At 42.4% G+C, this 21,942-nt stretch overlaps 1 protein-coding gene across 1 annotated transcript; it reads left to right on the top strand.

Annotated features, from left to right (window-relative positions):
* Nucleotides 1-1,613: 1,613 nt before the first annotated feature.
* Nucleotides 1,614-14,247, top strand: COX7A2L (cytochrome c oxidase subunit 7A2 like). Its single transcript, XM_083175691.1, has 3 exons — nucleotides 1,614-1,901; nucleotides 11,416-11,544; nucleotides 12,270-14,247. The coding sequence occupies exons 1-3, from the start codon at nucleotides 1,830-1,832 to the stop codon at nucleotides 12,408-12,410; spliced, it is 342 nt and encodes a 113-aa protein (XP_083031817.1). The 5' UTR covers nucleotides 1,614-1,829; the 3' UTR covers nucleotides 12,411-14,247.
* The last annotated feature ends 7,695 nt before the right edge of the window (nucleotides 14,248-21,942 follow it).

The raw sequence follows: 21,942 nt of genomic DNA, 5'->3' as shown, positions 1-21,942 counted from the left end.
GCGGGTGGGACATCGGGACAGGCCCTGACAATCGGGACTGTCCCGATAAAATCAGGACTGTTGGGAGGTATGGACTAGTTGCCCTTTATAGATATGGTGCAATAAGGGAGGCAATAAGTGAAGTAGTACTAGTGCACTGCAGACGGGCTAGGCTTTTATTTTCAGTTTATTTTGACAGCATCAAAACTACTTTGTTTCATTTAAACATGATCTAGCAGCAGGTGGACCCTTATTTAAGCACCTAGAACAGGGGTGGCCAAACCTGTCCTCAAGACCTACCAACAGTTGATGTTTTTCAAGCAACCTGTGGATCTATAGTAGGAACGAATGCAGCATGTTTGAAAATGTGAGTTTAGTTGCCCATACAGTATGCAACTTCTTCCGCATCTAATCTCTCCAGTTGTCCAAGACCGCCCTGGGTGGCAGGGATCGCAATACAATACATCACATGCAGTACTGCTACATATGATGTATCCCATGCGATCCCCTTTCCCCGCCGCTGGGAGGGGGTCTGATCCGGAGATCTTACGCGCAGCAAATATTATTTCTGGCTGCGCTGCGCACAGAACCGCCCATCGAATCACAAACATTCAATTTGTGGCGATTTCCCAGCCTGATCCACCGCAATCAGGTGAAACAGGGCCCAAGTTGCATAGTTTATGGGGGCCTTTAGTAATGACTACAGCTGTGACAGTGCACCAGCTACAGCAGGTGATTTGGAAAACATAGACAATTGGTAGATCCCAAGTACCCCATAATCCCACAATACATACACACGTTGGCCCCTATATCTCAAACAGAAATCTCTGTGTCCTCCTGGGAGATCCACAAGGAGACCATAAGGTGGCATACAAAAGCATACCTCCCAACTTTTTTAATACAAGAATAGGGAAACTCGCGCTTATGCAAAATAGGGACCCTCAAGTTTATGCAAATTAGCCCGCGCCCTCGTTTTCGGCCACTGCGCCTCTGGATTGGGGCATACTTGCCTACCTGACCCTCTCCATGCGGGAGAAAATGCTCAGTTTCTGGACTTCCCTGGTAATGTATGATTGCAATCACCTGGCCAGGAACAGAGCATTTTTTCCCGCATGGAGAGGGTCAGGAAGGCAAGTATGCCCCCAATTTGACCGAATCCGCTCCCCCACCCCACCGGGAGTCCGGGACACTGCCGGCTGAGGGAGGGACGCTCCCACGTTTAGTGGGACAGTTGGGAGGTATGCAAAATAAATATTGAAATTACATTTTCACACTTATCAGGTACATCGTAGCAATAAGTGATGATGGAAGGAAGAAGTTTCCCTGAAGGTGCCCCGCCTGTATGGTGCTGTGCTATTACACAGGAACTGTGTGAGCTGCATTCTTGTGCAGGGATCACGGTGTGCCTGTTATAGCAGTGTAGAGGTCAGGGTGATTGAGCCACAGTGTGTGTACTGTGTAACACACCATGTGATGTCACATACACAGTGAGTGAGGGTGACCCAGGGCCAGCAGCAGCAGGGCAGCTCGTGCGTGCACACACACTATAACACAAGGTGACTCCAGGCGCCTGCCCGCCGCACTGCCTGCTCCTGTAACCGCAGCTCACACCCCCCGGCACAAGCCATGGCCGACCGCAGACATGCGGGATAGAGGCATACACCATACCCGGGAGTGGTCCGTGCCCGAACCCAAGCGTGACAGGGCAGTAGCTGTCAGAACGACAGCAGGCGGTGCACGGGCAGCACCTACGTCATCACACTGCGACGGGTAAGGGTGTCAGGCCCTTCTTGCCGGAGAGGACGGAGACCGGCAGCAGACGCCGCGCAGAGCCCCAACACAGCCGCGTCATGTACTATAAGTTCAGCGGCTTCTCCCAGAAGCTGGTCGGGGCGGTGCCGGCTGAGGCGTACAGTCCGCAGGTGAGGAGGGTGCGGGGGAGAGCGCCGGGTGCTGGGTCTGATACTCCCTGACCTTCAGCAGGGCGGCCTGGGGCACCGCAAGCGTGTCCTGCCGGTCGCAGCTGTACCCATACTGCTAGCTCACAGGTCTTCTGGCATCTGCATAAAGCACAGCTGTACTATAATGTAGGTGTGGAATTACGATGTACCCCGGCGTGTGTCTCTGTGGTGTATACTGCATGTGCTGCTAGCCTCCTCACTGTCTCCTGCCTTACACCTGGGCAACAGTAATGGGATGTAGATCACTTAGTTGAGATGTACATGGTTGACACATGAAAAGGTCAACATGAGTTTCTCACATTCTTTGGTGTCTATGTTGACACCTGTGGAAATGGAGCCCCAATTAGTGTAACGTCTATCCTGACATTACTTGGTTTGGACATGGTGCCTTAAGGGCCCCATACATCAGTAATTAATTGTGACAATTTTCAGATATGGAGATGATTGCCACAATTAATTTTAGATGTGTGGGCTCCCCTTTTGGCAATCCCAATCAAAATCGCCAATCGATTGCTTAATAATCTGGTATTATCTGCGGATCTTTTTTATATGTGTGGGCATTCCCAATTCGTCTTCTTCATCTATTTACATTATGAACAGCTGAAACGACAATCGATTGGGCAATTTCCAGATATGAAGATGCAATCTTTAAATGGAAAAATCTGCTGTTCACTGAAATAAATCTGTAATGTGTGGGCAAAGTCAGATAGATTGTAGAATCCATTTATCTGGCCAAAAAATCCCTGTATCTGGAAATCCATAAATTGTGATTACTGATGTATGGGGCCCATTACTCTACTTGCTCTGCACACTTTACAATTTCCCAATTGTAGTCCATGTGGAACGTTAAGTTTATCTGACTGAAAAACTCATGTCTACCTTTTTATGGACCTATTGCTTGTCAACATTTTGTCAGTGTAGGTCAAACTTTTGACCATGTCGTATACCCAATAATGAAAGATGATTCCTATACAGGTGAATTCTATATTGAATCAATGTATGGTCCTATACTTATGGTTAATAATTTAGCTATTTAAGTTTCTCATATAGCCAGGGCCGGATTATAATGGGGGCACAGGGGGGCAGTACTCCTGCCCCCCCCCCCCCCCCCTCTATCTAGGGGGGCCCCCTGTGGTTGGCATGTATTTTTCAAAATAACAATTTTTGGTACTTATGTAGTATCTGGGCTGCCGATTTCTAAATCGGGTCGGATCGGGAGATCGCATCGCATCGCATGCGACCATGCGATTCGATGCGATGCGATGCGATGACCCGATTTTTCCATAGGAATCAATGTTAAAATGGACTGAGTCCATTTTAACATGGAATTCAATGGGAAAAATGGGTCCTTTTCATACCCCTACTATCCAAGTGGGCATGGAGTTGGATATAAACCTGTGGCGAGCGTAGCGAGCCACCGAGCCCGAAGCGTGGCGAGCGAAGCGTGGCGAGCGAAGCGAGCCCCGCGAGGGGACGAATACCGTCCCCTCGCGGGGCTCGCTTCGCTCGCCACGCTTCGGGCTCGGTGGCTCGCTACAGGTTTATATCCAACTCCATGCCCACTTGGATAGTAGGGGTATGAAAAGGACCCATTTTTCCATAGGAATCATTTTAACATTGATTCCTATGGAAAAATCGGGTCATCGCATCCGATATCGGATGCGATGCGATGCGATGCGATATCGCATCGCATCGCATCTGATTGTATGCCTTAACTTAAGGCATACAATCAAAAAATCGGCAGCCCAGATACTACATAAGTACCCAATTTTTTATTTTTTTTTAGCTAATGGTTTTGTTCATGGCAGTGCTGCAGCTTCACCCATCTGCCAATGTGACAATGATTAATGGTGCTGAGCATCGGGTGCCAAGGCACACTGACTGCATAAGTGTGCAGTGCATTACTAGGAGTTGACTAAGTCCCATAAGACTTTGCACAAGAGGTCAGAGGCAGAGAGGCTTGTGCTGACCTCTACTTGGTGGAGCTCATCATAGGCTTCTCAGGCCCATGAAGGATAGCAGCAGCAGCGGCCTCTTCATGGGAGGCTTTTTAATCAGAGGCAGCGCTGAGCCCGTCAGGGCTCCTACAGAGTAAGGTACAGAGGAACAAAGGCTTTTCATGTGCAGTTTGCGGCCAGTAATGACAAGTAGGAGGTGGCTCCCCTTTCTAAAGTGCCCCGGGCCCCCCGAAGGCTTAATCTGGCTTTGCATATAGCAGATGTATTTTGTAGTTCTTTACAGAGAATATATTAGTTGTTCACCTCTAGTCTATTCACCAGTGGATGTTACAATCTATATTCCCTATCTCGTGTACACCTGCTAAATATAATATACGTATGATAGAGTTGGGATCCATTTAAACTACTAGTAAGCTTTTGTAGTTTGACAGGAAACAGGAGTGAATACATTTGGAGCACATACAAATCTCTCACTGATAGGCGCTTGGTGTGTACTAATCTCATAACCTCTGAGCTGTGAAGCAGTATTACTAGCCGCTCCTCTCAGCCCACTGCAGGATAAACCAGTTTAATGGAGTCAGTAAAACCTTTATATCTCTGGTGACTTAGGATCGATCCTATTATCCCCTATTTTTATGCTGAAAACAGCACCCTAATTAACCCTACCTCGCACCCTATGCGCTCACCATGCTGTCTGGGTCCAGCCAGTCGGGATCCCGACTGTCGGACCCCTGTACCGCACCCCGCTGTACAGTGTGCCGTGATGATTCGCACTCGGTGAATCATCCGCACTCTTTGGGGTTAATAGGATCGACCCCCAAAGACTGACAGGGTATTAGGAATGAATCCAAACTGGTTATGGAAAAATGGAGGGATGCAGGTGCACTATGCAATCATTACTATTCACGGTATTGGGGGTGGGAGAGCGTAAAATGTGAACGCAGCTGCTGAGTGTTAAAGGTGTTACAAAAGTTTTAAAAAAACGTAGAATGTGGTAAAAAATTTTTTGAATATGTTAAGTAGACAGATAAGATCATGAGTCCCTGCGCCCAAACATTTACCCCAAGAAAACAAACTATACAAGTAGACTTATATTGGATTATGTCTGAATAATGTGCAGTCACTTCTAGGTCCCTGCTTAAAAATAATTTGAGGGTGGTAAGGGAGGGGTGCTAATTAGACTGAAGCAATCTCAAACTTCAAGTGTACAGATATACACATAAAGTAGACGGGTATGGGTAATAGGGTCGACACCTTAAAAAGGTCGACGTGGCTTAGTTTGACAGGGACAAAAGGTCCACGTGGCTTAGTTTGACAGGGACAAAAGGTCCACGTGGCTTAGTTTGACAGGGACAAAAGGTCCACGTGGCTTAGTTTGACAGGGACAAAAGGTCCACGTGGCTTAGTTTGACAGGGACAAAAGGTCCACGTGGCTTAGTTTGACAGGGACAAAAGGTCCACGTGGCTTAGTTTGACAGGGACAAAAGGTCCACGTGGCTTAGTTTGACAGGGACAAAAGGTCCACGTGGCTTAGTTTGACAGGGACAAAAGGTCCACGTGGCTTAGTTTGACAGGGACAAAAGGTCCACGTGGCTTAGTTTGACAGGGACAAAGGGTCGACGTGGCTTAGTTCGACAGTTACAAAAGGTCGACGTGGCTTAGTTCGACAGTTACAAAAGGTCGACGTGGCTTAGTTCGACAGGGACAAAGGGTCGACGTGGCTTAGTTTGACAGGGACAAAAGGTCGACGTGGCTTAGTTTGACAGGGACAAAAGGTTGACGTGGCTTAGTTTGACAGGGACAATAAGAAAAGGTGCATATATGTGGAGGATCCAGACCAGGTTTTGAAAGCAGTGGCATTAGCAGAGTTGTGTAATCAGCAGCACCTGTGCTCTCCTGATATGTGTTTCCAGGGCAGAGGCTAAATGCTCCTGATGGTGGATTAGCTGCCCAAGCGATAAGCTGGTGTGTGGGCTACGGTAGGGACCACTGGAGCATTTGCTGGAGTCTGTGCTATGCTGTGATTACCTGTATACTGCATGCTCTGACTACACTTGCTTGTGAAAATGACCTGGTATGCTGTGACCTGCTAACCAACCAAAGACTTCATTTGAAACCGGTGTATGTGTTCCTTTTCACAATACACATATAAAAATAAATATAAAATGGCTAATGGTCATACAGCATTGATTTTTCTATATATGAAATATTTATTTCATAAGGTAGTATCTGTATGATGGTAATACAATTAATAGAGAAAAAATTTCGATTCAATGCGATTTTGCATAGGATTCAATGTTAACAAGGTCCTGTTCATATCCCAACTATCCAAGTGGGCATAGAGTTGATTTCATAAAGCGTGGCGAGCGGATGCGTAAAACATTTTACGTAATCCGCGGGGCTCGCTGCACTCACCATGCTTCGGGCTCGATGGCTCGCTGCGCTCGCCACACTTTATAAAATCAACTCTATGCCCACTTGGATAGTGTGGAAATGAACAGGACTATGTTAACATTGAATCCTATGGAAAATCGCATCAGATAGCATGCGATATCGGATGCGATTTTTTCCGACCCGATTTTAAAATCGGGTGCCCAGATACTACATAAGTACCCTTATTTGTTTATGTAAGAATTTGATATTATGGTACAGTAGTTCTCATATGCCCACCATGGGTGTTGCAATAAATCAAAATGTACCATGTACTGGTGTGATAAAATTTATATTGTCATGCTACATTGAGCCCTCCTTTCGATCTAGCAGATCAAAGCAGAAATATACTTGCCTGCACAGTCTTTCTGCTTCCTATCCCGGTGCCGCGGATCAAATTTGCTTCACATGCGGCTAACCCTGTGCGATTCAGGGTCACTTTCAATTTGATTTGTATTATATAGTCCAAATCGAATGGAAAGTGACACTGAATCGCACTTTGTATGGGGCATTGCACTAATTTAGATTTCAGTTTGAAGACCCAAATCTGCCCCACCTGCAGTGCACATAGTTTTGTCCATTTGCTAAAAAATGTGCTTTGCGATCAGGTATGAATAAACTCCCTGTGTCAGATGACCCACAATCTGTCCAATCACAGCAGGCGCCCATGTGACCCTGCCTCTTGGCCCAAGCAGTAAATGAATAATTATGTATGTCTAATCTGCATTATTAATGCTGCATAGCAAGATTTGGTTGAATTTAATTTGTAAAATGTTTTTAGGATCACTGTTATTGATGTTTATATGAGAAATTTGACCATTTAATCATAAAATCTAATTTTAATATTGTTCTATATTATGGGAATTGATAGCTGGATGATGGATAGGAAATCTTCTTAGAAAATGTATGCTAAGCTACCCAAATAGCCTGTGGTTTAGAAATTGCAGTTTCTTAACCCCTTCCCGACATGACGTACATGTACGTCATATGTCGGTTGCGGGGGAATCAAGCCAGCTCACGGAGTGAGCTGGCTTGAAAGAGAGCAGGTAATGGCTGTATATTACAGCCAGGTACCTGCTCTCACGGCCACGAGCGGCGAGTTCGCCGATCGTGGCCGTTTAACCCTTTAAGCACCGCGGGCAAAGCGCCCGCAGTGCTTAAATAGCTGATCGGAGGGGGGGCGCCCCCCTCCGGCGCCGATCGGGGCCCCCCGCGGCGAGATCGGAGGGTGCCGATCGGTTGCCATGGCAGCCAGGGGTCTAATGTAGACCCCTGTGCTGGCCATGTCAGCATTCCTATTACATCCTGCCTGAGGCAGGATGTAATAGAAAGTGCTGAAAATCACTATGTTCAGCCATAGAGCTCTATGGCTGAACCTAGTACAGGCGATCGCGCCCCCTAGTGGTCAAGTACACTAGGGGGCCTTGTAGTAAAAGTAAAAAAAAAATAAAAAATTAAGTTTAAAAATAAAAAAAAAAATAAAAAAATATTAAAAGTTCAAATCACCCCCCTTTCCCCATTTCACAAATATAAATAAAAAATAAAAAAAATAAACATATTTGGTATCGCCGCGTTCCTAAAAGTCCGATCTATTAAAATATAACATTAGTTATCCCGCACGGTTAAAGGCGTAAACGGAAAAAAATTCCCAACGCCAAAACTACGTTTTTTGGTCGCATCGCCTACCCAAAAAAATGTAACTAAAAGAGATCAGAAAGTCGCACATATCCCATAATGGTATTAATTAAAAAGTACACTTCAGCCCGCAAAAAATGAGCCCTCACCCAGGTCCGTAGGTGGAAAAATAAAAAAGTTATAAGCCGCAGAACATGGCGACGCGACGCAAATTAGAAAAACCGTAAAATTTTCTATTTTTTTTTTTAGTGGTAAAACGTAACGAAAACTATATAAGTTTGGTATCACCGGAATCGTAACGACCCATAGAATAAAGATAACCCATCATTTTAAACGAACTATGAACTCCAAAAAAAACGTAACCAGCGCAAAATTGTGGAATTGCGTTTTTTTTCCTTTTTACCCCACATTGAATTATTTCCTGATTCCCCAGAATATTATACGGTATAGTAAATGGTACCATTAAAAAGTACAACTTGTCCCGCAAAAAAAAAGCCCTCATGTGTCTATATAGCCGGAAAATTAAAAAAGTTACGCTTATTTGAACGCGAGGAGGAAAAAAAAAAGAAAAGTTAACAAAAAACGCCCCGTCGGGAAAGGGTTAAATTCACATAATCACAATCGTTGTGGAGCAGTCTCTTCAGTCACATAGCATTTAATAGGTTAGAGCTCGCTAGTCCTGTGATGAAGGCCGTAGTGGAGGTGACTGGGCCCTATAGCATTATAGAAGTGCCAGTGTATCAGAACGCTGTGGTCCCTCTAATGCAGTGGTTCTCAACCTCAGTCCTCAAGACCCCCACACAGTTCACGTTTTCTAGGTCACCCAGCATGTGCACAGGTGCACTCACTGATACATTTTAATATCCACAGATGGAGCTAATTATTTCACTTGTGATCCTGTGTGGAGACATGGAAAACGTGCACTGTCGGGGTCCTGAGGACCGAGGCAGAGAATCTCTGCTCTATGGGGTCTGTCCTATTATCCCCGTTGTGTACGGATGATTCGCCGAGCGCGAATCATCACGACACCGGGCGGGCTGAATTTGCTGAAAAGTGCTCTCACCTCCATAGGGGTGCGAGCAAATTTCAGTGAATTTGGCCCTGCGAAGGGTTAATTTGGGTGCCGTTTCCAGTGTGAAAACTGCATCCGAATGACAATTCGCACCCTTCGGGGTTAATCGGATGGACCCCTATATGTTCACTGATCTCGCACACAGGTGTGGTTGCTCTTCCGCTCTGGCACTGGTTCAGCAGTGATTGGTAATTAACTGTCATTTTGTATTTGCAGTTATTCGTAAGTCTCCATCTGTAGAATTCATTGAGCGAAGCTTTTACAGTGTACGTGGTGCAGCAGTTATTATCCAGGGTTTTATTAATTTTTATAATTTGGAACACCTAGATCCATTGGAAATTAAGTTGACATTATTGAATAGCAGCATTCATAAGTATTTTTGGTTCCAGATGGGAAATTTGTGCTATATTGAATTTGAGAGTAATTTCTGCTAATTATGTTGAGGACAGTTACGTTTATTTCTGAAGGCTGATGATACTAATTATGTTATTAAGATTTTGCACATGTATAAATCCCATTTCTGCATTAAGCATACAGTACTTCAAGAAGTAAGATGTGTTGCTGGAAGAGGGGAGGAACTAGTTCTGCAAGACGATGAATACCTTCAGTCTCAAGCCTCAGGTCACACTCTGCGTTATTAGTCGTGGTTGGTTGTCTCTGCAGCTTGGTGACTTCTATCAAGGTTACGTTGACATTGGAAGTCTTCTTCTTGTCATTAGACACCCTTATGTGATAATTTTCCAGCAAATGGCTGTAACGATAACAACGAGAGGTGCCGAGACAGAAATAGGCCAGCTCTCCTGTTGTCTGGTGTAATGACAAGTACTTCTGACAGGTTTGTTTTAGGCAGGGGGACCGGCAACTCATTGTCTTGTGTTAACACTTTGCAGCCTCATGCTGGCTCTGGTAACAGAAAGTGAGCTAGCTTCCCCTACTTCATTGGCTTGACTTTCATTAACAAAGCTTTGTAAGAAGCAGATACTGTACAGCTACTCTACAGCTATGCATTTGTGAGATCAGAATAGGCCTGTCGGCGTATCACCCTGGACAGTTGTTATTGTCAGTTGTTGTGTATGAAGGTCCAGAGTTTAAATTAAAACAATTGGAGCTTACTGAGTATTTGGCTCTAGATTGGTTTGCCGTAATAACATAATCCTTGGGCGCTAGATCTGTGGCACCTTTTAATAAAGTGGTTTCTATACACCCAAGAGTAAAGCTGGCCATACACTACTGCAATGTTTTGCAGCAGTGTATGGCCATCCGATTCCCTGCAAGCTGCCCGGAACCGTTCCGGGCAGCAGAGCATCGCATGCCGTCCTTAACCTGTAATGGATCGCACTTGTTCGCCCACTGCCAGGAATCAGAGGTCTGACCAGCATGCAGTTCTGGCTGAGGTCCGATGCGCAAGGGACCTCGCATCAGACCAGACATGCAATTTGGGCTGATTTCATGGCCTGATCTCTGGAACAGGTGCCTTTTAAAGTTTTTTTCATTACATTTTTCGAAGAATAATTGGGTTTGGCATTGTATGGCATGAACTGTGGGGGAACAACTCAAGTGTATTGTTCCTGTCTTGTGATGTCCCTCTAGGTCAGGGCTGGGCAATAGCGGCCCTCCAGATGTTGATGAACTACACATACCAGCATGCCTTGCATCAGTTTCAGCCTGGCCACATAGCAAACTAATGCAAAGCATCCTGGGATGTGTAGTTCATCAACAGCTGGAGGGCCACTATTGCCCAGCCCTGCTCTAGGTGTTTCTTCTAAAACATAAATTATGTTTGTTTTAAAATGTTATCAAAAGATTCTGTATAGGATGGCAACTGGCTCTCACATGGCACATTTCTGTATTCTAATTATAACAATCTCTGCATTTGAAAAAGTCTCCTGATGCATATGGACTCTCATTCCATTGAAGGAAATTTTAGGTAATTTAGTCAGCTAACCTCCTGGAGAGGGTCATGTTGGGAGGTATGCTATAGTGATGGGGGGAGTAAGCCTGCTGTAGTGCCCATCCATTCAGCATTGTTTGCAGTGTTAACAACTGTGCCACACATGATGGAAAGGTTACCATCCATCAGCTTTGCAAAGCCACTGTTTTTCGACCAATGGAGCTGTAGTAATTAATGTTAAACAAACCTGGTTCAGCATTAATTGCTATTGCCCTTTAAAATCTATTGGTCAAAGCTATTAATCAAAATGGCTTTGTAAGCCTGGTATATCTACAACATGGTCATTGAAGTTTTGCTAACAGCAACTTTTTTTATTCTACTTTTCTAACCATCCACCTTTCTCAGTAATACGAACGTCTTGAACATATATTTGCCAGTCCATCTGTACTCTTAATTCACTACATCTCATTATTTATTTTACTTTTGCAGGGGCTGAGACCATTCACTAATCCGGAGGCCCCAGCACCCATTTTTGCCACTCCAACAAAACTCCCAAGTGAAGCTGCTTCTGAATACCTTGGCAAAAACAAAGTCCCAGAGCTGCAAAAATTGTTCCAGGTAATTGTCAAAAAAGGATAATGTTCTCCTATGCTAGACTCCAATAATAAAGTGAAAGGAGCTAGCTGATGGATATAAAATCCTCAAAATACGTTTTCTTTTGGTTTCAACTAAATTATAAGGTGAAACAAATAACCTTGATGTGTGTAATCTGCTGAAAGGCCATATTGTAAAGATTCCAAATCCAGCCTCACAGTACCTTTTGAGTGATGCCAGCTGGCATGTCCAGCTTTCTAGGTGCACATCGTCATAGCTTGGCTATACAGGGTGCTGATTAACTGCATCTATATCTTATACAATATAGGAGTTCTTAGTTATGAATATGCTAAATTAATGTTCAATGATGTGATGATGGACTCTCCTTTTCAGATAGAAATTTGCATGCAAAAGATGCCAATTACTAGTAAGCAATGGTATTTGCAACATTGAATAAGTTCTAAGAGATGATCAGATGAAACTTCCTCATATCAAACACCGTGTACCATTATTCATTAACAAACGGACGTTTATATTCTGTGGGGAATTGACATATGAAAGTTAATAGATGATTTCTGATTGGCAGAAGTGTTTGCCTTGGGAGGGATTTATGAGATTAGTAATATCTTTTACGTTGTCTTATGATCCTTTATTTTCCTTGCACCACTTCCCAAATATCATCTCCTGAAATAATTGTGATTTTTATTTCATACATTTTTGACACTTTCATTTTATCTTTGTCTCCAAAGAAACCTGATGGCCTACCAGTACATTTAAAACGAGGATTTCCCGATAGACTTCTTTATCGTACTACTATGGCATTAACGGTTGGAGGGGTCGCCTACTGCCTCGTAGCCATCTACATGGCATCGCAGCCCAGAAAGAAATAGAGGAGGATGGGACTGCCGAACATGGTCACACCAACTATCAGAGTTTTATTTTTTTCACCGTACATTGCATTTTATGGGATGTTTTACAGTCTTTTTTTGTAATTTATTTGCAAAAAAATTTGGTTCATTAACTAATCAACGATATGGTGGCTTGGATACTTCTGTACCAAGCACTGGGAGATTGGCAGGTTATTATTTGTCTCCAACAACCCTACTTCCTGCAATTTACCTTATGCAATGCATATTTAAAGGGAGCACTGAGCCAGTGGTTCTAGACTTCACTTGTTCTAGTACCTGGTTTAATAAGCAATACACAAACTGGTGAATGAAATCATTGGGAAGTGATATTGTCTCAATCTGCTCTTAATAAGAATGTTGTATTATGACCTGAGTATTTCATTAATAAACATGCCAAACAAATGAGGGAAGATGCAATGCCTTTGTAAGGATGCTGGTTCTATGTCCAGTGAAAGTGAGACTCGTGTACACTGTAAGTAAGTGTTTAAATAAAAACTGAGCACAAATACAGAGTGAATCGTCTTGTTGCAAAGAACATGCCACACCAAGGCTATGAAGAATGGTTGGATTTATATAATTGGCTAGATTAGTGGCAGTGAAGGTGTATTGTATTTTTGAGGGAGATCACAGCACTTCCTGAACTAATCTATTAATAAAGTTTCAGTTCATCCCAATGTCAGTTGTAATAACACAATGATACCTTTTTTCTTTCGGTTTTATTTATACATATAAGTACCAAAATCTAGAATGGACACAGCTCCTTTTTTAGTACTATCTGATATCTGAAGAAGACACCATTAATCTCTTAATAGAAACTGTTTGTTTGGTTCATCTAGTGCAGGCATGGCCAAACTATAGCCCTCCAGCTGTTGTGAAAGTACAAGTCCCATCATGCCTTGCCACCATTTTGCTATTAGGGAATATTAAAGCTATGGCAAAGCATGCTGGGATGTGTAGTTTCACAACAGCTGGAGGACCACAGGTTAGCCATGCCTGATCTAAACTTGAAGGACCATCTATCATGCCCATGGATTCAGGTATTGTATAATGCCTGTTGAGTCTCCCAACAACCTATTTGTGTACAATGTAATTGCCATTAAAAGCAAAATGTGAACGTACAATACCAGTTGGTTTATGTTGGTGAGCATCTAACACTCACTAGTACAGTATATAACTGTCGGTACATGTTCCTGAACTGTAAGTTGGTGGTGTGAATGGAGATTTTAGTAAACTACACAATTCCTGACAAATATCTGGTACCACACTGTAAAACTTGAGGAGGACCTAATGTTTTACTCACATGCACATCACATATAGATTAAATGTTGATTATCTCAATTATTGGGAAAAAATATATATATAATCTCATTTGAGAATTTTATTAGTTATGCTTTCATAGAAGACAGTATATTATGTTTTGTGTCTTTATGCTGATCTCACCCAGTCCAATTATGAATGATCATGATTGATCTTTTCTGAACATGGTATATGTAGTCAAATATAACCATCCAGATGTTGCCGTTCTATAGCCATCAGCAGGCCAGGTTTCTGGACATGCTTGTAAATAACACAGTACAGTTACTTTATTCTTGGAGCAGACTACAGAAGGGGCAGTTAGCTGATCAACTATATCTATTTGTGAGTGTACCAATGGTTCAGTTTAAAAAATAAGACTGGTAGTGTAACAATTATGGCTCGATCTTTGAAAAAATCTCTTGAACGTAATTGTGTGTGTGTACTGTATATACTTTATTCCAAAGATCTATATTTTTAAGAGTTTTTGTTTTATTCTATTTGAAATAAAACAATAAAATATTTAGTATGTGTCTCTGCAATTGTATATTTTCATTGTTTAAATGATGGCTTTATCACAATGATTCCTGTAAATATCTACCCTTTTGGCTACTGCCAACCTGTATCACTTGTAACCTCTCCCTCTAGCGCAGTGGTTCTCAACTTCAATCCTCAAGTTTTCCCAACAGATCATGTTTCCTGGGCAGGATCATGGGAGCTCATGGTTCATTGATGCAATTGGGTAGGCTATCTGGTCAGATACTACAGAAGATCTACTGTAGCACAGATTGCTGAGAAAGTTAATGATGGCTGTGATGAAAACATGTCTTAACTGAAAGTGCGTTACTGTTTGTGCCATAACCACAGGTCAGACATAGTGAGTTACTGTTTGTGCCATAACCACAGGTCAGACATAGTGACCATACTGAGGGATGCAGTTAGCTGCCGGAATCTTGACATCGCTCACAATGCCATTGTCTGAATCCTGACTGCTGGCATATTGTTGTAACTGGTGTTGGGGTAGGGGATGGGGAGGAGGTGTTGGTTAGAGCTGTGCTGCAAGTAAAGGAGGGTTGAAGAAGGATGGGGGTAGGTTAAGTATATTTACCTAAAAGGTGTTGGGATCCTGACTATCAAGGTGAAGCTGTAGTTCTTCTACCTGCTGGCATCCTGATATAATCTCCATACTGACTCTCATGTAAAGCACCTTCAGGTGAATGTGCCTATTGGAGCTGGACTATGGTGCAATGGAAGAATGGTGACTGGTCTGTCGAATCATGTTCTTTTCCCTTCTCTGGCTGGATAAGTGCATATAAATTATTTTCCTGGGAAAGAGATGGCGCCAGGATCCATATGGGAATAAAGCAGTGTAATACTCTGGCCAGTATTCAGCTGGGAAACTTGGGTTCTCACATTCATGTGGATGTACATTTGTAGCCACATTGCCATGATGTGTCATACACATCGTGGTGAGCTGCATGGCGTGTGTTTCTGTCACGGGTAAAGCTGAACATGGTTACATGTATGTCACTTGCCTAAACCTTATTGCTGACCAAATACGCACCTTCATGGCAATGGTATTTCCTAATGGCAGTGTCCTCTTACAGCAGGATAGTGAGCTGTGCCTTCACAGCAAATTGTGTTCAGGAATGGTTTGCAGAACATGAGAAAAAGTTTGAGGTGTTCTCTTGGTCTCTAAATTCCTCCAGATCCAAAATCAATGAAACATCTGCAGTATGTGCTGGAAAAAAACAAGCCCGAGCCATGGAGGCCCCACCTTGCAATTTACAGGGCTTAAACAATCTGCGGTTTATTGAATACAATAAAAAGATTGATCTTAGACTTATGATTAAACCCATTCAGTTGAAAAAGTCATGTGCCCCAATCCTCATTTTCATTGGAGGGGCTGCCTTGCTTCTACACCATCACTGTAATTACTGTAGGTGTTTATTTCTAAATAAAACAATAAGCAGAGTACATCCTAGTGCTGTGGTTCTCAACCTTTTTTCTCTCCCATACACCTTGATTAGGCTTTTTATGAGTTACCCCTCCCCTTAATTTAAAATATCCACAGTACTTATGAGTCGAGAGGAAGTGAGTAGCATGTGTGCCCTTATATTAAGCAGTAGCAGAGGAGTAGTGAGCGGTCAGGAATAGGGTACCTCTGTGTCTGGCCCGCTTGCTGTGTACTGTCTCTGAGGTTCCCACTAACACCTGTAGGATTAATTCTGCTGCTTCCTCCACCCATGTTACAGTGTGGGGCAGATAATTGCTGATGTCTGAGGGCAGCGTGGGTAGCTCCCAGTGGATTGCTGGTCAGGCAAATGCAGGAGAAGATTATGTAGATGACGCTGCGGACGGAACTAGAAGTAACGCAATGTGGTTCATCTCTATGCAATTGGAGACTTCCGCCATTGGTAGACTTCTTCCGCCTCTGCCATTTAAATATTATTTTCAAGTACCCCCAACCGGTTTGCAATGTACCCCAGGTTGGGAACATGATGGAAAGAACAGTTACTGGAATATGCAGTTGGGGCCTAGTGTCGCAATACTATTAATGTTGCCATTTCAACCCCGTCCCATCTTCATATATGCGCAATGCGCCATACTTTGTAGTAAGTGGGCAGGGCCTAATGATGAAAGTACTTTGGCCACACCCCCATCACAGCACACCTGCTTGTCCTCTTTAGGCTTCTTCCAGAGAGCATATTTTAAAAGAAGCTCAGGTACTTATGTATTATCTGGGCGCCCGATTTTTTTTATTGCATGCCACTACTTAAGGCATGCGAGGCGATGCGATTTTTCATTGTAAAGACCCGATTTTTTAATTGTATAGTCAACCATGGGTGATTTCATACCCCCACTATCCAACTACGCATGGAGTTGATTTTATATAGTGTGGCGATCCACCGAGCCCGAAGCGTGGCGAGCACACGCGGATTATTTACATGTATTCTGCGTCCCCTCGCAGGGCTCACCACGCTTCGGGCTCGCTGCGCTCTCCACACTATATAAAATCAACTCCATGCGTAGTTGGATATTGGGGGTATGAAATCACCCATGGGTGACTATACAATTAAAAATCGGGTCTTTACAATGAAAAATCGCATTGCATGAATTGTATGCCACTATATTGCATGCGATGCGATGATCGGGCGCCCAGATATTACATAAGTACCGAAGGTCAATATAGTTCAAGCTTGCATAGAAATTAAATTAAACTTAGTTATTTTTTTTAATGTCTTTAAGTTTTAGCGCAGACATGGACTCAAGCTTCACTTTAACAGCTCAGCCATTATAAAATACAACATGGTCAAACTAAAAATACACCACTGTTGCAGCAGTTGGTTTGACCAGCGGATGTCAGATGGTTGGGTTCAATTTTAAACTTAAGTCCTTTACGCATCTCTAGAATAAAGTGTGGAATAACATAAAGCAAATATATCTGGCTTTTGCATTGTTTAATTGACAGTCATTTTAAATATGTGATAATTGGAATACACTTCGAGAGAATCCAATTCTACTCATGTCAGCATGTAATCATATAGGTGTCATGCAGTATATGATGTATTCAAATTGCAGTGGATATAATTAGAAACCAATTGTTTTCCATGCAGCATAATTGCAATCCGAGGTTGTTTTTACCTTTTTTTAATTTTATCTCTATTATTACTTTTCAATTATAAGTATATTATAGGAATTTTATGGCATGTTTATTTTTAATTTATTATGTTTTAAGTGGGGAATCGTATGGGGAGAATTTGGTGGTTTTCTCTGCCCATAGCTCCTGTCTAATCTAGTCCAATCCACAGTGGTGTAACTAAAGCTTCGGAAGCTATTGCTGCTAATAGTGCCGCCGAGTCTCTTGCTGCCAGCTTGCCGAAACCAGCAGAGCTTCCTGTCTGCAGTCCAAGCACAAATACCCCTTACAAAATGGCCACCCCCTCACAGCAGACTGTTATAAAGGATGCTAGAGGAGGCGGCTGCGGCGGCGGCTTTCTCTTGCATCCTAAGTAACTGTCTACTGTAAGGCGGTGGCCATTTTGCAAGTGATATTTTAAATTTAACCGGAAAAGCACCAGGACCGCAGACAGGAGGATCTGCTGGTCCTGGCGGGCCAGCGGCGGCAGATGCAGTGATGAGGGGGTAAGAGGAGGGGGGCCACAAATTTTAGTTACGCCACTGCCAATCCACAAGTCTTGTATTTTCGCACCCAAATGCACCTGGTTTAGCTGCATAAAGCATATTTTTCCCATGCAAGCTTCTGGTTGCTCTGCAGTTAAGAGGCCCAAAAGCCTTTGTTTAGATTTCAGAAGAATGGAAACGCAAATCTGTGATACATGCTGGGCACCCAAAAACAAATGAATACTTTCAGTGGGAGCTACAGTCACAAGAAAACAATAGACTTTCCCCGATGTCCCAGAAGAATTTTACCTTTCCAGATTTGGGAGAATGAATGGACTTGATTGTTGGCTAAGCATAAGAACTTTACAAATGTCAAATGCTGCATTTTATAAATAGATAAAAATAAACTATGATTTAAACAACATGTACAACAAGTAGCAACCAGTAGGATTTGCCGAATTCTTTTTGCAAGAACAAGATACGCAATATAAAGTGGTATTGTATGGTGATCAACAATCAATACTAATGCAGCACATTGTTTAAAAGAGTAGACCGTGAAATGAGGGATGCAGTCAAAAGTTTGACATTCATTATGTCAACACTGCAGTATGTTGTCATATAAAATGCCGACATTAGGGTTAGTTTGTGGATGGAGAAATAGATTTGCAGGGAGAGGATATAAGGATAGGCTGAGTAGGGATGGATTAGGGCTTGGCACTAGAAGGAGGGTGTAGCAGAGAATACTCACCAGAATGCCAGAGGAACACCACTAGGGGCGAAATGTAGTATGGTTTGGTTTTTTAGACAGCTAAAAAAAAAATTCACGTCACGTGCGATTTTCGGCCTAAAATAGCACATGTAATAGAGTGCAAATTTTTAAACCAAACCAGAAATGACATGCAATTTCTGGGGATTTTTTTAGAGACTGAAATGTGCAATTTTTTTAGTAAAGGTGCAGGGTTTTATTAACGGGAGTGTTTGATTTTTTTTTGTAAAGGTTCGATTTTTTTTTTTTTTTTTTTTAGTAACCGTAGCGTGCGGTTTTTGTTTTTTTTGTTTAAATTAAGAAAAAATAGCATGAGGTCCGTCCCGTTTCTCTACCCCAGCATAACCAGCCCTGGGGTCTTGGAGCTGGTCTAGGGTTCTCAAAGACAGGGGGGAAAAGTGATGGTGTTCCTTCTGTATTTAAGTATTTGGGAAGCCAGGACCGGATCAAAGAGCCAGGGACCCCACGCTTTAAAAAAATAAATAAAATGACTTTAACATTGAGGTTCTGTCAAACTCACCTGCCAGAAGCTATTTTTCTTGCGATTTTTGGTCATGTTCAGGGTGCAATTTGATCTCATCCATAGCAATATCCCATGTGAAAGAGAGCTACCATCTTAGTAAATTTCCCCCTAAGTGGGGGAGACTATAAGGCGAGTAACCAACCTTATCTGATCTGCTTAAGATGAGTACCAGTCATTCTCAGCAAAGGGGGTAAAATTAAAATTGTCTTTATAGAAACTGAAATCTCAGTACAGAAGTAGTTGTTGAGCTGTTTGAAAGACATGTTCCAAAAATAGTCTTTAAGATTGCATATCATCTTTATCAACACTTCATGATTGCAATTCTCACTCAACACCTCTCTAATGCATCAGAAATATTTAGTGAGCTGGATCTTGACCTGTTTCTACCATCATATGTCACAAGGTGCTGAAAGCCTTGCTTGTGTTTTTAACTGCACTATATTCAAAAAATGTTCTCACCACCACTTTAATAGTGTGTCTATTAGCAATGTATTTATGCCACCAGGCAGGGTTGATTATTTTTGGTGTCATGCTATAGGGTGAAATTCACTAAGATGGGAGTTCAATTTCACATTGGATGTTACTATTGTCAACCACTCAGAATCTTCTTCTTATTTACAACATTCTAGAAGATAATAGATCTCATTGGTATCTCATTGGTTACCCATAGCAACATCCCATCTGAAATAGAACTCCCATCTTAGGAAATTTCGAGCATATGATAAATCTATGTGGAGTGGTCCAGTCCTGGTTGCCTGATCATTTTTTTAAAATCTATAATTTTTTATTTTCTGATGACACCTGTACACACGGTGTGATTCTGACTTTCTATTTGGTTTTGACTATACAGTGGAAATCAATTCCAAGCCAAACATCTTTCAGCTATCTTCGATGCTGATTTGATCCGTATGTGTGCTCCTGTTTAGTGGAAATCACACAAAAAATATTCTTGCATTTTGCTTGCATGCGATTCAATCCCGATCCGATCAAATCACAAGACAATAGCACAGTGTGTAGAACCCTTATGTTAGTAGTCAGAAATCATCATTACCTTATTTTTATTTACCTTCAAAAGATAGCGGGCATTTAGTATCATGATGTATGACATTTTCCACTGTTTTGGTCATTTGGGGTAAATGCAATACAGTATCTCCGCCCAGAAAACCATTATTTTAAACAAATTGCAAGCTACATTTCCCTACCTCAGTTCCTTACCACTGAAATTTAAGCCCAAAATGAATTGTCAGATTTTTTTTTTTTTTACGATTGTATTTCAATGGGAAGGAATAACATTTTAGATCTGTAATTTTGTTTGGTAAATCTATTTACCAAACACATTTTGAGTTATCTACATTATCTACTTTTTTATTACAGAACTTTATTTTTTCTGCTTTTCTCCTAAATTGAATTCTAATATCTGACCTGAGCAAAATTCCAAATTCACAGCATACATGGTTCTCTATGAGAGGCTTTTTTAATTAATATTTACCTACAGAGGAATTACATATAACTAGAGACAGGATTATATGCAACATAAAAAGCTTGAAATATGCATGCAAATATGCATAAAAAATACTTAAAATATGCATGAAAAGTGTTAAAATATGCTACATTACATAATAATAAAAAGTAATTTTGAACTTATTTATTTAAAAATCAGCATAAAATTAGTTGCAAATAAACCACAAAAATAGGCCCACATCATCTGCAGATGTCTAGCGCTATACACAGGTATTTTTTCTTCCTGGCTGCTACAGCAGACTGCAGCGTCCAAAGCTCTTCTTGCATCAACTACACGGACCCTCATCTCCAGCGCCGATGGATCAAATGTCAGCATAGCATGCGTGGGCAGCACAGTGGAAGACTTCCTCTCTGCGCCGTATACTCACTGTGACACGGCATTTCCTCCGTGCCGCGTGATGCCACAACCCTTCTGCCCGCCTCCTCTGCTGCAGAAGTCTGTCTCTTGGTGTAAAGTCCCAGGCCAGGGCAGGCAAAGGTTCAAGAGCTTCGTAATGGCATCCACCCCGACTGACTTTTATCAACATGGATTGGCAGCCTAGAGCAGTGTCAGACATAGCATACATCCAAGGTTCCCCACACTGTGCACATATTGCCCCAGCCTGCACACTCTACCACTACCTGGCTAGCAGCAGCAGGGCAAAACAGTGCTATGACTCGCGGGTGGAAAGGGGGCAGGGCCTAAAATATGCACCATCACTAGATTTGAGGTAAAATATGCAATAACCAGTGAGAATGGGCAAAATATGCAAATGCATATGCAAATATGCAAATGCATATAATCCTGTCTCTACATATAACATTTGGTAATATTATGCAAGACTAGACTGATGTGGTTTATAAGCCAAAATGAAATCCAAAGTACCACTGGGTCAATGAACAGGTTACACTACAATCATTTGTGTATTATTAAAAACGGGGAGGGGCTATCTGCTCAACAGTACCAGCACCCTCTTTAGCGCATATAATTTCTAGACTTTCCAACAAAGATTTGAAAGGAGAGATCTTGTTTTGGTATAGAACACTCTTAGAATTGATCCCATCCCCCAAGTTCAAAGCTCAAACCCGTTGGGAAGTAGATATTGGTTGTGTGTTGCAGGAGGCCCAATGGAAGAAAATCTTTGAATCTTCATATAAAATGTCCAAGTGCTTGAACCACTCTTAGATGCATATTAAACTACTACACAGGTTATATCTCACGCCAGACAGACTCCATATGATCTGGCCCTCCTGTTTGAAGTTCTGTTGGCTCCTTTGCGGAGAAGTTGGTCATCTGTTCCATGTCT

This window comes from Crinia signifera, chromosome 3 (genome assembly GCF_055691185.1).
Source record: "Crinia signifera chromosome 3, ASM5569118v1, whole genome shotgun sequence".
NCBI lineage: Eukaryota > Metazoa > Chordata > Amphibia > Anura > Myobatrachidae > Crinia > Crinia signifera.
Note: the sequence above shows the minus strand (reverse complement) of the source record. Positions and strands in the feature narration are given on the sequence as shown.